This window comes from Trachurus japonicus, chromosome 10, assembly GCF_045865225.1.
Source record: "Trachurus japonicus isolate A0001 chromosome 10, Traja_1.0".
NCBI lineage: Eukaryota > Metazoa > Chordata > Actinopteri > Carangiformes > Carangidae > Trachurus > Trachurus japonicus.
Window position 1 is genome coordinate 22,046,598 of NC_140916.1, and position 16,630 is coordinate 22,063,227.

General features: G+C 41.0%; 2 protein-coding genes across 4 annotated transcripts; one reads left to right on the forward strand and one right to left on the reverse strand.

Annotated features, from left to right (window-relative positions):
* Positions 1-6,716: 6,716 nt before the first annotated feature.
* On the reverse strand, positions 6,717-10,339 carry LOC146980008 (cis-aconitate decarboxylase-like). Its single transcript, XM_085790065.1, has 6 exons — positions 10,179-10,339; positions 9,730-9,784; positions 9,423-9,610; positions 8,924-9,016; positions 8,256-8,461; positions 6,717-7,664 (listed from the first exon to the last, which is right to left on the reverse strand). The coding sequence occupies exons 1-6, from the start codon at positions 10,194-10,196 to the stop codon at positions 6,737-6,739; spliced, it is 1,488 nt and encodes a 495-aa protein (XP_085646191.1). The 5' UTR covers positions 10,197-10,339; the 3' UTR covers positions 6,717-6,736.
* Positions 10,340-11,486: 1,147 nt separating this feature from the next.
* On the forward strand, positions 11,487-15,440 carry LOC146980009 (uncharacterized). Of its 3 annotated transcripts, none has more exons than XM_085790063.1 (11): positions 11,487-11,649; positions 11,735-11,904; positions 12,007-13,354; positions 13,447-13,539; positions 13,647-13,751; positions 13,835-13,944; positions 14,048-14,239; positions 14,335-14,497; positions 14,608-14,773; positions 14,902-14,996; positions 15,086-15,440. In XM_085790063.1, exons 1-11 carry the CDS (start codon positions 11,493-11,495, stop codon positions 15,169-15,171), a joined length of 2,685 nt encoding a protein of 894 aa, XP_085646189.1. In that variant the 5' UTR covers positions 11,487-11,492; the 3' UTR covers positions 15,172-15,440. The 3 variants fall into 3 exon arrangements, with proteins under 3 accessions (XP_085646189.1, XP_085646190.1, XP_085646188.1); XM_085790064.1 differs by having other exon boundaries at positions 11,735-11,929; positions 12,038-13,354; positions 15,086-15,237; XM_085790062.1 differs by lacking the exons at positions 11,487-11,649; positions 11,735-11,904 and having other exon boundaries at positions 12,026-13,354.
* Positions 15,441-16,630: the final 1,190 nt, after the last annotated feature.

Here is a 16,630-nt window from a genome sequence, read left to right on the forward strand (position 1 = left end):
GTCCTGATGCCAGGCCACATATGGGAGTCTGTGGTGATCAGGGATGTGAAAGAGACAAAATAAACACAAAATGGGGCAAATATTCAGTGCAAGAAACCAAAATTATCTTATTTATGTTTGAAGAGACTAATGGGAGACTGATTAGAGATGTGTTATAGGGATAGTTCAACATTTTGGTCACAGCATCTTTTGTTTGATTGTTTGTGTAGGTGTCCTGGATGGAGAACAGGGGGCAGCAATGATCCATTCTGCTCTCCTCGCCACCTGTTGCTGAATCTTTCAGACAGAGGTCAGTACTACACTGAGCACATACACAGTACTGCATTTGTGGAGAGTGTTAAGCCATTGTCGGGCCAGTTTAGGCAAAAAGCACGCTTCATTGACATTATTATTTATTGTGAGAAACGCATGCAACCATGGGCTCGGCCACGCGCATTGCCTGTGCCGGCCCCTGCCACTGACCCTCGTGACTGACATCATGAAAAATTCGTACTCTGTGGAGAAAAGCGTTCACCCCACTAATAATGTTAATTATTATATTATTATATAAACAGTGTCCTGCCCCAAATCCATGCTGATTTCAATACAGATGAGATGAGTGAGCCAAAAATAAACCCAACTGTCTAATTAAAGTCATATTGCCATATTGCCAATATCCCACAGGTTGTTACAACTGTGCAATGCACTGTTCTGTTCTGTATACAGCTGATTTGTCAGAGGTTAACTGTGGCATATCTTGACAGAAGCTTAAACGTTCCATTCAAGAAACTTGATATATAATGGAAAGATCTCAAATATGAAGTTATCCCTGTGGCTGACCGCTGATTCCCTTTGAAGTAAAGTAAAAGCAACAGAGGCTACAGTGGCTTTGTCAGACAGTCTTGCAAGTACAAAGAACATGACATATCTGACCAATGATTGGTAAGGAAATAACTAATAGTGATAAAGGACTGTTGTCACCCAAAAAATCATTAACAATGAGGAAAGTGAAACACAGACCAACTCTTCAGCTTATTTTATCCAATATAGACACAGCAGCTATCACATAACTGATAGTAGGCTATTGTTAAAACGCATGTTTATGATGATTACTGTAGGAGAGAAGGCTGATATTGTGATTCATTACTGGAAACATTTTCCTGTGCTGACACTTCCTGCTGTATCACTGTGTTTTATCAAAAGGAAATATTCCTACATGGGAATGATGAAGACAAAAGACCCTGGGAAGGAAAAATATCCCCTTTCATGTGACAGTGTCACATAACCATTTAGTTTTTGTAAAGGACATAGTAACCTCAGTGACAAGGAATTCCAACACAACTACTCTTCAGGTGCTCTCTCCAGCAGCAGCAACACACCCACAACACAATAGAGGTACAATCTCAGGTGTCTAAAGACTAGAACCTCAAAATCTACAGCTGTGACATACATGGTTGGAGTTTCCATGATGAACATGTTGCTTTTGGTGTTAAGGGTTTACAGTCAGGAAAAGGAGAAATTATGGTAATTTACATCTCTTGGGTATTGATATCCTATCTTACATCCTCTCTCACACACATTAGAGTAAATACAACTCACTGTCATCAGTGGTCTCATGTTGTAGCTGATATATGATCGGGGCACATAGAAAGGTAAAGCTATTCTTTGATGGTGAATGGGTGAGAATTTTGAATTCTCACCCATTTTTCCAGTCAATCTAATAAATCTTTTGAATTTAATTTTAAATGAAATTGTTATTTCCTTAAGTAATCAGATGATCAAGAATCCAGTCACTTTAACAGAGTCTTAGGAGTTCTCTGCCTAGGCAGGAGAACCAGTTGGACGATCCTCTCTGTTGTTCCGCCACACCATCAATCAGGCCTTCTCGGTCAAGCAGTCACACGGAAGTCATCTTCAAGCTTGCATGCGAAGAAACAATCCAGGTTTGGCATGGTTGCATGTGGTCTGTGGGTGTGAGTCCAATCGCTTTCGCTCTCATCACTGTATGTCTGTGCATTCAAAGTTCAATAAAAGGTATCTATGGTCAGTGTCCTCATACCACAACCCCACCCCACCAATTTGGACAGTAAAAAAAAAAAAAAAGTTAGCATTTGATGACTGAAGTCAGACACGATGTCAAACTGCAGTCAGGTCAATACTCTGGTGAGGACAAGGAGCATACAGATGAGCTTCCCCCGGGAGGTTTCTGACAGTTTGTGCATAGATTCTTTGACCAGCTGTTGGATCAGGTGCGTACTATGTGGCACAATCCGGGGTTGGCGTAGTTGCATGTGGTCTGGTCTTCAGTGTATATTTTCACTTTGATTTTGGCCAACCCATGGTACTCCTGCGCAATAGTCAATAGCTGTGCAATCAGAATCTTGATATACCACAACTGCAGGTAAATGGATTATCTTAGTAAGCGTGAGATCTGTGAAATCATGTTATGAGAAATGGGAGGAATGACAAAATTGGTGGATTAAATCAAATATTGAGACCATTCACTATTCCTTGCAGGTGTCTGAAGTGCTCAGTATACCCCTACTGCCACTTCTCCTTTGAGGCTCTAAGAAGGTCCATTAGAGAGCAGTGTGGGAAACATCATATTTCTGTACCTCAGAGATCCAAACCACAATCTTACTGATGTCTCAAACTACTAGTTTACTCTCTGGCCTTATGTGTGAAAACAGCAGCAGACCAAAATATGTGTGGTTCAAATAACACATGCACTTGGGCCAGCTGATTGAGCAGGGATAATGCTGCTGTGTAGTTGTTTGAACTACTTACACCTTTTTTTATAGTAAAAGAAAAAAGTGTCAAAATCAATACCTGAAGATGTACTGTAGTACCTAAATGATTTCTCATAAGGATTTGTACTTCTTGAAGAGAAACCCAAACATAATCCCGCACATTTATCAAACATTACATACTGTATCTTGAACATAAATTATTGGCTTAATGCTAACAAGGTACTATCTCAGTGCACTGATAATGCACATTTCCTCATAATCCTAATTTTTCCTGAATATTGAATTCTCATTGCCACTGGACATACTGTCCTCTCTGAAGTCTCACCATTTTCAAGAACAACAAGAGTTATCAATGACCATGATGACCATGAAATGACCATCCTGTCCTTTCTCAGTTTCCTGGCAGCAAACCTCAACGTCAAAAGCGACCTGTTTATCCTGGAAACTCCATCTAGTTATGTCACTACTGTAAATGTGGAGGCTCTTGTCTTGAGACACCTGAGAGTGTAACAGCATTGTTTTGTGGGTGTGCTGCGGTAGGTGGAGAGAGTATGGAAAATATATCCCTGTAATTCAGGATCATTATGGTTGGAGACACTGCTTTGTTCAATAATGGTCAATACATTTTTTTTCCGCATTGTGCCATCGAATTATGATGCGTTGAGTGTTAAACCACACAAATATGAAAGTGTATTAACTCAATTAGGTGTTATCAGTCAGAGATGTCATTGTTCCTATATGCGTTTGAACTTTTGAAAAACTGTCCAAGGACTTGGCCCCCATGACAGCAAATTTAATTTTCCTACAAGATGTAGTACCACTGTTAACCTCTGAGCTATCAGCTGTATTAGGAACAAAACTCGAGCCAAAAATATTTTGGCCAATGAAGAACTTCACACAATAGTTTTTAAGCTCTTTGTTCAGAGCCCAGAGTGCACTATAGTGACCCTTGAACCCTTCTGCTAGTATATTTTATTCTCTAACCACATTTTCTCTAACTAAGAATGAGAAAGATGAGGGATGAAGAGCAAGGTGACCAAAATGATTAAGCTTTGTTTTTAGATTAAATTAATTCAGCTTTATGGAAGAACACTACACCAAACAAAGTCTCTGAAATCTCAGGTTTTAAACTGCAGTGGACACTGAGAGCACTCTGCTGACCTGTCTATCCCAACATTGTGGATAATGCCAGCAGGACCGCCAACTCTCTGGTTATTGGATGACCCACTCTACCTCCTGAACCACTGTCACTCAGGAGAAACAAAAACATGTTGCTGGTCTTTTTCCTTTTCTTTTTTTTTTTTTTTTTTTACCATTTTTAAAGATGACCAAATGTTGGAGGGTAACACAAAAAAAAAGACATTTAAAGAGGAACTAAGCAGGATTTCACCCATGGCTATGCTACATTTTTACCTGAATAAAAAGCTTTGGAGTAATTGTGATAGTTAACTACATGACTTGTGACTTGTTACGAGTGAGAACGGAGGGTCTCTGCCTTCCACCTGCCGTCTCACAGCACCAAACTTGCAACATCAGTGTAGTACCTGGTCACTGCCCCGGTGTCCCAGCTCTCGTCTCTGCACACTGCAACACAAACACGCTCCGTTATCCACCACTCCATCTATTGAGTTTTCGCCGGCTTCGTTGAAAACAAATGCATATGGGCGAGAGGAGCGTAACCCAAACTGCGGAAAAGCGAGCAGACTTGCATAGTTCCCCTTTAACTTACAAGACATAACATTCAGCACATGACATTATACCCAAATACTGCAAAGAGATGGAGATGGATTTGGGTACAATACCCCAAAGCGTATACACCTAAAAAATGATGATGAATTATGATACAAAGTCAAGAGAAAAGTGAAAACATTGATGAAAAAGTGAAACAATTCTTTATGGCTTCTAGGACCTACAGTAATTACATTTTAGTGATTTGACCAGGTTGTTGTAAACTGTTGTGTTTACTACATTGTTAACTCATTGAATAACAGAGAAAAATGTATGAAATAAAAGTCTGCCGCTGTCTGTCAGAGAGGCCTCACGTTAATAAAGTATTACTGGAAATTACCTCTAATCTCTTTAACCTCAATTGTGGAAACACCCTGTCCAGACAGGGCTAATACTGCTGACCTAAGTGCATGAAACAGAGTGTGTCATCAAGAAAGGTGTCTGTTTCCTCCTCAGACTTATTGCCAATTATTAACTTTTGGACCACAAATTAGAATGAGGAAAACACCCTGTTTTTCCAGCACTTCCTTTTTCTTTCAAACACGGATGCTTATTTTTACTTTACTTTATTTTTTTCTCACGACCACGCAAGTGGTTTGGAGCACAAACAATAAAACAGTACAAATAATCAGACATAGCAAGAGGCAGTGGAGGCTGTACATGCTTTGTACATACATCTCTGACCAGGACAGAGCAAAGTCACTTAAACAGAGGAAGAACACATTTCAGAAAAGCACCTAGTTTATAAATAACTTTTCTTTTATCAGACTGTAATAACAAAATTAGTTTAAACATAGATGGGCGACAAACATAGTATTTAGGGAGGTATTTTTCTCTTAGATATACAATACATGTGTTTTTGCATTCAAACAGAACATGGAACTCATCACCAATCTGGCCGTCTTTACATAAATCACATAACCTCCGACTTCTATCGAGTCCTTTGTACCTTCCAATAACTTTTGGTATTCTGATGTTGTTCACTCTAAAGTGGCAGATGGCCTGTCTGTACTTTTGATTTGAACACAATAAATACTTTTCTAACTTAAACTCTTGTTTAAACTCAATATAGATGTCACATGATGTCACATCATACTGCCAAGTTCACTTCTCCATGTCTGCTGGAACTGATCTTTCAGTCTCTGTTCGACAGTTAGCTTCAGCCAGTCAGAATTAACACATCTTTGAGAGAGCCAAACATATGACAACCCACACTCATCCAATATCTGCTTAACCTGCAGGATCCATGGTGACGTAAATGCACCTGAGTTATACAGACTAAATAGACAGTTATACATTATTTTGCTCAGTTTACTTTCTTTACCTTCTATTAGTTTTCCCCAATAACCAATGATTCTTTTTTTAACTGAAACACAAAGTGGGTACCTCCCCATTTTGCTCAGTACAGTACAAATGCACTCACTTGAAATGGAAAACACCAGATTTTATGTTTTGTATGCATTGCAGTTACTTGTTAACTTCTCTTGCTCTGCAAACGTCCTGCTTGCTTCAACTCAAGGACACAAAAATCTCAGTCCCTGTGATGAAAATGAGGTTACTGATCTCTACAAATAATTTATTGTAAGTAATTAACCTAATATCAGACTAATGTGCTGCACTATTCAACCTCATAAGTCACTAATTTTCTCTGCTTTTTTTAAAACCATAAACAAAAGATTAAAAACATGGTCCTCTGTTATTGGAAATTCTAGTTATTGAATATAAAAACACAAACAAAAATACTACATTTATGTAATATTTATTTTTAATGTCAAACAACAACATTAACATTTTAAGAATTAATTGTTGCCATTAATCAGTATAAGCAGTTTATATTCAGTCTAATCAGTTTTATGTACAATGGTAATATTTGAAAGTATGTAAATCTTCCTTCATTTTTCACAAGCCATAACATTGATCTCTTCATGGAATGAAAAAATACAATCCAATAACTTTGCAATATACATTTGATAAAAATGTTCAGATGTCCCAGCAGGTATTTCTGTGTTTTTCAGCAGTGAATAATTGAGTATAGTTGTAAAAACAAACAAAAAAAAAAACTGTCGATTAGCAAGTGTAGTTTAATGGCCTATACAATGGCTACTTCCCATGCAAATGTTGCATATTTGGCATGTTAATTTGGACATTAAATATTCGTCACCTAACCAAAAATTAATAACTTTAAACATATTTAACAATATATTCGTGGGTAAAATGTTATTTTATGTATTTATGTACAATAATTTCTCTTTTGCATTGATATGTGTGTCTGTAAATGTTCACTGCAGCTCTGAGAGAAGGGAGGTGCAGCTCTCATGTTTGTGCAGCTCGTCCACCACATCAATCAGCCTCTCAACCTTCTCTGAGGGAAGCACCGCCCCTGCGTTGTTTCTGAACTTCTTCCTCAGGCTCTCATTGGTCAGTGGGTTGCGCCAGTGACCGTAGAAGGTGTCACAGCGCCCGCTCAGAATGTCTCCTCCAACAAGTGTCACCTGGAGCTCGCCGTACATGCGGTTGAAGTTTGCTGGGTTGTCATCAGGATGCTCCATGTGAACGCGGCTCAGCAGAGCGAGCAGCTCGGGGCGGCTCATGGCAGCGGGTGTGAAGGACTGTACCGTCACCTCACCATCCAGGAGAGCGCTGCAGGCATTGAACTGGAAGGAGTGGCGCGCCTCATGCTCAGACTCAGGGAAAGGCCTGTTGATGTACTTTGATTTGGGGACTCTGAGCTGGATGTCCTGGATTTGAGCTGGGGAGACGGTGCCAGGGCCGAGTCCCACAATAAGCTTATGGACCGAGGCTGCGGCATCTGCCACCCAGTGCATCCCCAGATGGGCGGGGAAACGCTTAAAGCCCATGTCTTGCTCCTCAAGCAGGAACATATGGCTGTCATGACTGGGTGATTGTAAAGGCTGTGGCACATAGTCTTCATAAAAAGCACTGAAGCCGGCCACCCCTGCCACAGCATCCAGCACCAGGGGACTGGCCTCCAGGCCTCGGGAGGCCAGCAGAGCAGCCTCCAGCCCCAAACGTGAAGCATTGCCAATGTGGAGGGGTTTGGACTGAGTGGCAGCATTGGCCATGGGGGCTCCAGATAGAGAAGCAGCTATGGCCAAGGCGTGACTGCACTGGGAGTCATCCAAGGACAAGAGGCGAGCACAGGCAGCTGCACTTCCCATTGTCCCCACCACACTGGGAGGGTGAAACCTGGTGATGAGAGAGAAGAGAGCCTTTGGTTACTTGTTTTGGAGCAAATTAGTCTCGTGACTAAAGGAGCATTTTACATTTTCCTGGCTTCAGCAGAAATCCTGTGTGTAAATATGTCTCTTTGGACAAACAGCACTGAGTGACTACGTGACTCTCCTCTCCACAGACAGAGACAGTGTATTTCAGGGATGTTAAAGGAAGTTGAGTTTTAGTCATTTCAGTACTTGAAAAACAAGCAAATGCTGTGGTGGGTCATTTGACTGGTGTAAACACTTGGCAAAAGGAGTCTAGTGTGATTCTCCTCCACATGGCTAATTGTGCTAACATTACCCACAGAGCCTCTGCTGTCCCTGTAACACGCCTTTCACAGCTCATTGGCACCACTGACAGACTGCACATTACATTGCACCGGCCTTGTAAACCACACTGCAGAGATCAGCAGAGTCATACTGTATATGGATCTCTTGAGACTTATGTAAAAAAAAAAAAAAAAAATCTTTAGCAAGGAACTGGCTTTATCCTTATTTCCACCTGCTGCTATTAGCCCATAAATTGTAGTTGGCGTTATCAATAGGACTCTGGGGTTCTCACCTCTTGGGGATGTTGTGGGCCTCATTAGAGAACCTCATCAGTCGTCCCTGGATCTCGATGCCGACATTGAAAGCCAGCAGGAAGTCCAGGCCACTAGGTTTTCTATTAGCGGGCATCATGTCACTGAGTGCCAACACAGCAGGAAGAACTGCTCCTGAGGGGTGAGTGGCAGGGTGCCATGTATCATCAAAGTCCATGGAGTGAGTCTGAAACAAGAACATTTTCATCATCATCAAATGTTTGAACATAATAGTTTCTTGAAAACAGATTGAACATCAGATGATTACATTTCCAATACTGCACTTCTTGGTCAACACTCACTATACTAAGTGGCCCCTGTAGTCAGTGTGCTTTAACTGGAAAATCTTTTCATTTGCCATAACATATTAACCATCAAAGGAACATGCAGGCTGGAGGCATCAGCTTTACATCCTCATGACTTCTTTAGAAGTGGTGGTCAAACTATGTTTGCAGACATAATGATGGAAACTGATATGAAAAGGTCAATTTTCATCAACCCCTACTGTGGCAGGCTGTCCAGATTGTGCTATAGCTAGCTGAGTATAAGATAGCCATGGTTCGGTTGAGGTAATGATATTAGTGCATCCGAAATTGTCTGGTGTACTGCAGACAATGGTGACACATCGGTTCCACCTATTCACACTCACCGCCACTCCATTGACAAAAGCTGCCAGTGTCGGGGAGAGCCTGGTGCCTCTACGTCCGTAAACAGAGCTGATGTCATCGGGTGCGTACATGTGCTGAGGGGAAAAGACAGAGACAGGTAAACACAGGGAGTCGTCACAGGGACATTTTTAATACAATATTTTCCAGTCATCACAAAGACAAGCACACATTACATGAACTTTACTTTAAATAGCTCAGGCACATCACTCTTCAGGTAATGGAGACTGAATAAGTTTCTTTGTAAGTCCTAAACCAATCAGGGAAATGTGTGGAAAAAATGTCAAAAGCCATAAAAACCTGTCTGTTCCCAAGTTATATGAGTGCAATGTTATAATAATAACAGTGTTTGCTTTCCTTCATCTCGTCTGTCCACACATAGCATTCAAAGTAAGGCATTTGCTTTCATCCTTCTCATTGCCACAGATCTGATAAAAATGTTAGTCTGTCCCTTCTTTTTAATCTCTCCCTCCTGTGCCTCACCTGACAGTGCTGCAGGGCCAGTTCAAACACCTCTGTTGTGCTGCCAATCAGACCAACCCCAATGCTGTCCAGCACCATCCTTTGGCTGCGGTGGAGGACGGTGGGGGACAAATGCTGAGGCTTTATTTCACTGATGAACTTCCCAAAGCTGGCTGTGACTGTGTCCTCAGGGGCTGGACTCTTCAGAACTGCAGAGGGGAAAGGAGCAAGGGACATGGTGATCAAATAAGAGAAAAGAAATGAGGGAGTGTACATGTTTATGTCGAATCAAGCGGAAGTAATGGAAAAAAAGGAAAGCTGAGTTTACCTTCCACTGCTGACTTATGCAGTCCTCTGGCAGCCCACATTGGTCTAATGGTTTTCTGCCAGACCAACAGGAAATATATTTACAGACCCACATTTACTGCATTAATACAACATTGTTTTGCATCTTATATCTATAACAGGCTGTGGACATGTGCAGTGATTTGAAGCCATTTCTTTGTCAAACTCATTACTAATTAAATCTGTTCCTCTTTTGAAAGAGCTGCTGTGCCGAAGAGGCGGTGCTGTAACAGGTGAGATATGCTCCACATTTTGCCAATAAGGTGCAACACCCACACAGTGACAGCTTTGTTTTATACGTTTTATATTAAATCCTAAAACTACCCTCAAGGTAGCTCCACAAAAATCAGCTTTACATAAACATGATTTATGCTTCTTCTTTTTTTTCAAATCACAAAATATCACATCTCTATTAATATAATGAATCCTTACCTGTAGTGTGGAGATCATAGCTTCAGTCAGTTGTTTCTCTCACGTTGCTCTTATTTCTTCTTTCCCCACTGGTGCAGGAGTTTTGCAGTCAACAAGTTGTTGAAGATGCTGATGCTTTTCATACTGAGAGGGCACCTGCCTTATATAAGCCAGGACACACAATGACCCCTGATACCAGCCAGGGAGGAACAGGGAAGGGCTAGCATATCCATAACAAAACATTATCAGATTTAAACAAGGAATTTCCAGAGTAGACCTCATCATTGTCGTCATCTTAAACAGCACCACTAACTCCAAGGAGGGGGAAGGAGGAGTGTAACTTCATTGTCTATGATGAGAGGCAGTGATGTCACCTTCCAGGTAGCAGGTTATAGGATAGGGTAGGGGAATTTTCATGAACTCCTCCTACACATAAGGAAGCCTTATTTATGACAAACCTTCTTCGTTGCTTCAGAACAACTCAACAGCTCACTTGTCTGAGATTCTTTTTCAGGTAAGACTCAATTTTCAAATGTCCTTTTTGCTGCCTAGCACAAAAAAAAAACGTAACTACATGTTGCCTATGAAATGCTATATAAAGAAATTGATGATCATGATGTGCTCTAATAGACTTAATATCTACCCACAGCCATATTATTACAATTTGATGTTGTTATTTATAACATTTGTAAATGTCAGCTAAGAAGAAGTTTATTTCCAGAATAACTTCCTAAAATTAAAAACAGTACCTTAGCCTTTGGGGTAAACATTGGTGAGTTTGTTAAGGATAAGTAGTTTACTTATGTGGACACCTGCTTTCCAGTCCTTAGGACAGGGAAGGTGAATACAGCTTTTCTTCTGTGCCTGCTGCCATCATGTTGCACCGTGGGTGGGTCTGGGACTCTGAGGCCTCTGAGAGAAAAAAGAGAAAAAACTCCGAAAGAGGAGAATGCCCCATCTTAATTTTAAATTAAAAAATCAATTATCATATAAATGAATGTCATTACAATATATTTATATTTCCCGCATGTGTTACTATTTGCTTTTAATCCTGTTTGTGTTTGTACAGTGCTTTACTAATAGAAAGTTTGTATTTTCCACTCAGACACTCACAACAGTAACTTTACTCACTATGCTTATAAGTTGGATGAAGAATTGCCTCATATTTTGCAAAATATTTTTAGATAATCCCACTTTGGCAAGAATAACACAGTATTCTCACTTTCTGACTCACTTGTACTGTCTAAGTTTTGTGTTAATGCTGAGTGCAGCCTCTACATTCATTGAAACATTTCCTGTGTCACACCTTTCACTGTTCCAGTACAGTTTGACACTATGGCAACACTAGATGGGTTTCCAGCAAGTTTTTATGGTGAACCAGGAGTTTTGGGCATTTTATCCAATGGGATCAGTGCATTCCTGGTACTTCTGCAGAACTTCAATGCAGCACATACTGGCATTGCACCAAAAGGATTGGAAAACATACTGGCAGGTAAAATTGTTGGATAACTCTGTTTAAATAATATAGTCAACTGCCATGTAAAATTGTGACTAAATTCAGTTTCATGGTTTTCCAGGTGTCCATCTCATTGTAATTGGTGGTATTTGCCAACTGGTGGCTGGACTGCTTTCCTTCAGAAAATACGATCACCTGAGTGGCACTGCCTTCATTGGCTATGCTGCCCTTTGGAGCAGTTTTGGAGCGACTAGAATCTACTTTGGTGCCATCAATGAAACTCCTATAACAGTACCTCTAGCAGATCAAATGATGAGTACTTTTTCCCCATCCAATATCACGATGACCATCACAGATATCCCTTTGTACAATGTATTTCTGGCCCTAAACGAGTCAGATAAAACTACTATTACAGTACCTCTAGCAGATCAAATGACAAACAACATGTCCTTGTCCACTAACACGACAAACAACACATGTCTGAATTCCACCTCAGACACTTGCAATATATTTCTGACCCTAAACGAGTCAGCGATTGCTGGTCTGGTCCCCTACATCCTTCTGTCATTCCTCCTAGCCTTCTGCTCGGCCACAGTCAACTACATCATGCCTTTTGTTTTTGGGGCCATTACAGCCACCTTGATTTTTGAAGCCGTAGCTGTAGTGGCGAGCTCCTGGGCTCTTGTGGTCTCCGGAGTTCTGGAGTTGCTCATTCTCCTTTTTGCCATCTATGGTTCGGCTGCATTGCTTGTCAAAGGTCTGACTCAGCGATGGGCCCTGAAAGGCTTTGGCACCCCACTCTTTAATGTTCTCCTGCTAGGGACCGCCAACTCAGGAAGTGCCCAGAGCATTGGCCAAGAGAAGAAGAAAAACACAAAATATGCAGAGCCCATGGCCTTGGGTTTCTTCTGTGACACTGTTGCCCCCTTTGTCTTTGCTTTCTACAGCTTTGGGTACATGGACTCCTTTGGCTTAGGAGTTACATGGGTCTCCATCATCTCAGTCACCCAGCTGTTCTCAAGCTACTATGCCTACCTGCGCCAAGATTGTTACCATACAACAAAGTTTGGTCTACATGCTACATATTGGCTTATCAAGGCTTGGGATGAGTTTGTGCTATCTGTACTGATTGTTGGGGAGAATACAGTGGTCTCAGGGAGGGCAGCAATGGTGGGGGACTGGTTCTTTGTGGCAGCAGCCTTGGTGCTCTGCGTGGGAGGCCTGAACATGGACGTCCTGGAACTGATCCACAACTTGCTCTTTGTCCTGCTCACAGTATCAACAGTACCCCAGATCCCAGTCCAAGGTTACTACATCTTCTTTGGTGTAGCTTGCTCCCTGTTCACCGCAGCCTCCCTGTATGGTACCTTCTCACGCCTCATCAACACAATAGCAGAGAAGTCTCTCATCCCTGTTGGCCCACAGCCCATCTCCACTGACCAACTACAGAAAGCTTTCACGTGTGGCAAGTCTAGAGCAGAAGACCAGGAAGTGTTTCAGGTTTCAGATGCCCTGTTCTACCTCTCCAATGGGGTTGCAGCTCTCTCAGCCCTCCATACACGTGTCTCAAGCACAAATCCTTCCTTCCTCAATCTGACTGTCCCTTGGGTCCTAATCTCTGGAGCCATCATCCAGATCTATGTCAGCCGGCTGCAAGTCACTGGAGGTGGACGCTTTGGATCCGTCATCTCGTCCTTCTATGTAGCAGTGTGGGCAACCTGGACCTGGTTTAGGTTTGCTGGTATGTTGGTTCAATCATCTAATTGTAGAGCTACACAATAATTGAATTACACAAGATTCTAAGCACAGCTTGTGGTTTTGTTGTTTTTTCAGGTGACCTGCTACAATTTCCCAGTGAGGCATTCAATGGCTTTACAGCAGGAGCGATTGCTTTCCTGGTCATTAATGCTTTCCTCATGCTGATAGGTATGATTACCCATGTTTGCACTTTTAAAAGATTTGTTATTGTCATTATGATTTTGAATCATCACTAGTTGATCCGGTAATGTAATTCTTTCCATTGTTTCTATCAGCTGCCCACAGGAACCTGGTTTTGTTGTTTCTAACAACAATCATGGAGGTTGTTCTGGTCTGTTTCCTGCTGTCCACCCTGCAGCGACTGCCATATCAACTAGAAAGTTAATACAGCCTAATTCTACACATATTTATAGTTTTTTTATAATGTAGATATGGTTAAAAACTTCATCAATCTTTTCCACAGTGGCTATGCTGGCTCTTGTTTCAATCATTTGTATATATGGAGCCCTGGCATCTCTGGTCAACTGCATCTTCTCACAGAGACTGCTACCTATGGGCCCTCCCTTAATAAAGGTATCTATCAAAAGACTCATATTGTATTACCCACTGATACTATAGCAGTTTTCATCCTGTTCACCCATTATAAATGTGTTCCTTCCACTGTGGCCTGCCATAGGAGACAGTGAAACAGGACACCTCTGAAAAGTCACCCTGTCCAGTGGCAAATTCACGACACACCAGTGGTCTCCTGAAGATCGCTGGCCTTCTGGAGGAAGGTGGAGTCTGTGGTATTCCCACAGACACTGTCTACGCCCTGGCTGCTTCCTGCAAGAACCCTCAAGCTATAGAAAAGATCTACAACATTAAAGTGAGAATAAACGATGACGCATTATGGGATATGTCATTAAATCCAGATTCCACTGTGTAATCAGTAATCAATCTTTTGTCTTTGATATGCCTCAGGACAGACCAGCAGAGAAGCCCATCTGTATCTGCATCTCTAGTGTGGACCAGCTGGTAGCAGCCAAGCCTCCCTTCAGTCCTCTGCTCTGGGAGTTTATGAGGAATGTGTATCCTGGAGGAATCAGCTGCATTGTCAGCAAAGGCGACTGGCTGTTGAGGCTAGGTACACTTGGCAGCCTCAGTTAAATATTTATGACTGACTTTAGCTCCAATAAATGACTGTTACCAGCATTTAACTTGAAACTTAAAACCTTTTAAAACTGTGTACTGTAGGAGTGGGACCAGCTTATGACCGTGTTGGTACCAGGGACAGCATCATGATCCGTGTCCCTGACCACACTGTGACCTGCCACCTATGTGACATCACTGGACCCCTCGCCATCACCTCAGCCAATCCCAGTGGAGAGGTAGACAGCACCCACCACAGCATGGTCATCAAGTAAGCATCTTTTTACAGGACTAAACTGTACTCAAGTCCTTATACTGTAGGGGAATTATTTGACCTATGTGAGCATCTCATGCACATTTACATAATTATCCCCTTTTCAACATTTTTGTCTTTTGCAGTCGACTTGGACACAAGCTCCAAGGAGTTCTGTGTGATGGAAACTCGAATGAACTTGTTGCTTCTACTATTGTCAACTGCCTCAAGATTGACGAAGGTAGGTTTTACAAAGGAAAAATACCCCCAATACATTTGTTATTTTTGTTTGTTGGTTTCTCATCCAAGCCTGTCTAACTCTTTCCTCAGGGACAATCACCATTGTGAGGGAAGGCTGCGTCCCGGCAGTAAAGGTTCGACAGATTTTTGACAGACTGAAAAGCACAATGGTGTGATCATCAACTTCACATCTCTACAAGATCTGTTTCGAGCTGCTCCTACATCCATCCATCCATCCATCCATCCATCCATCCATCCATCCATCCATCCATCCCTTAAGCAATTTAGGAAAAATACGAGAAAGTCTGAGATAAGATTAAGAAGAATAGAATATGAAGAAAAATAGAATAGAGCTGCTTATACATGTTTAATTAAACATCAATGTGTCGCTCACAATTTACTTTCTTGGGAAGAAATTCCTTTTAAGAATCTCAGCTCACATACTGTTGCTTGCCATTGTTTTAACACTGTGAAGCACTTTGTGGTTTTTACCTGCGAAAGGTGCAATACAAATAAAGTTTCTTCTTCTTTCTTCTTCTTAATAAAGATGTGGTCTGTCTGTATAAGTTTGGCAAGAAGAATAAAAACTCTGAGATTAGTTTCCAAAATATCAGAAATGTTTTTGTCAAATTGTTGTTACATGATGTTCTGTGTGATAACTGTGTAAATATGTATTTATTATACTGTATGTTCCTCATTCCACAATTAATTTTCAGGAAAAGAAAACTGTATGTTCTTGTACTTAATAATTCTGTGAAAATAAATAAAATTTGATTGATATGCGTAAGATTTGTGTCCTAATAGCAGAATAATAATATAATAAGCAATTTAGATTTTTAATAAATAGATGTTTCATTTCAATTATGTTGAAAATGTCATGTTAGGGTGCTAACATTTGTTACAAAAACACAGTAGGCTGTTGGCTATGTCAGTGCAAACATAACTGACTTGATTGTTATGAATGAAAAGTAAATCAATCGCCAAAGTAATTACAATAAATGATACAGGAACATGAATGTTGAATCTAAAACAGCAGAAGAAAAGTAAGGGGACTGCCAACATGAAAAAGGATCGATCCTGAAAATGTGTTGCTAGTCCCACAGATCTCAATCTGCTGGCAGGAGTGGATGAAAAGTATATATGACCTGATGAAAGCTGATTTAACATTCACATCACTGGTTTGACTAGATTCATATGCAATGTCATTGTGCTCATTGGGGTGGTTTTCTATTACTGACTGCATCTTTATTTATTGTCTTGTAAACCAATGTGCTACAATGCTTAAAGACAAAGAAGTCTGTGATTTAATTTTATTTTTAGACAAGCAGCTTCATTTTCAGGCCTTTTCTGGAAATTTTATTTTTGCAATATAGTGTTGTTGCAGGTTAAATTATATTCCAAGTGTCATGATGAGTGATTTGCAAAAAAAAAAACAAAAAACAAAAAAAACACAAATGAGTTGTGACATTAAACAAAACACAGGCAAACAGCTCTGCTCAAATCTGATTGGGAACGTCATTCTTCCAAGAAGAAATTTTTTTTCCTGACTTGGTTGTCTGTAACAGTAAGGAAATATCCTTGTAATTACCTCAAGAGGGTCAGTGGGTCAATTGCTGTGTCACCTTGAAAGTATGT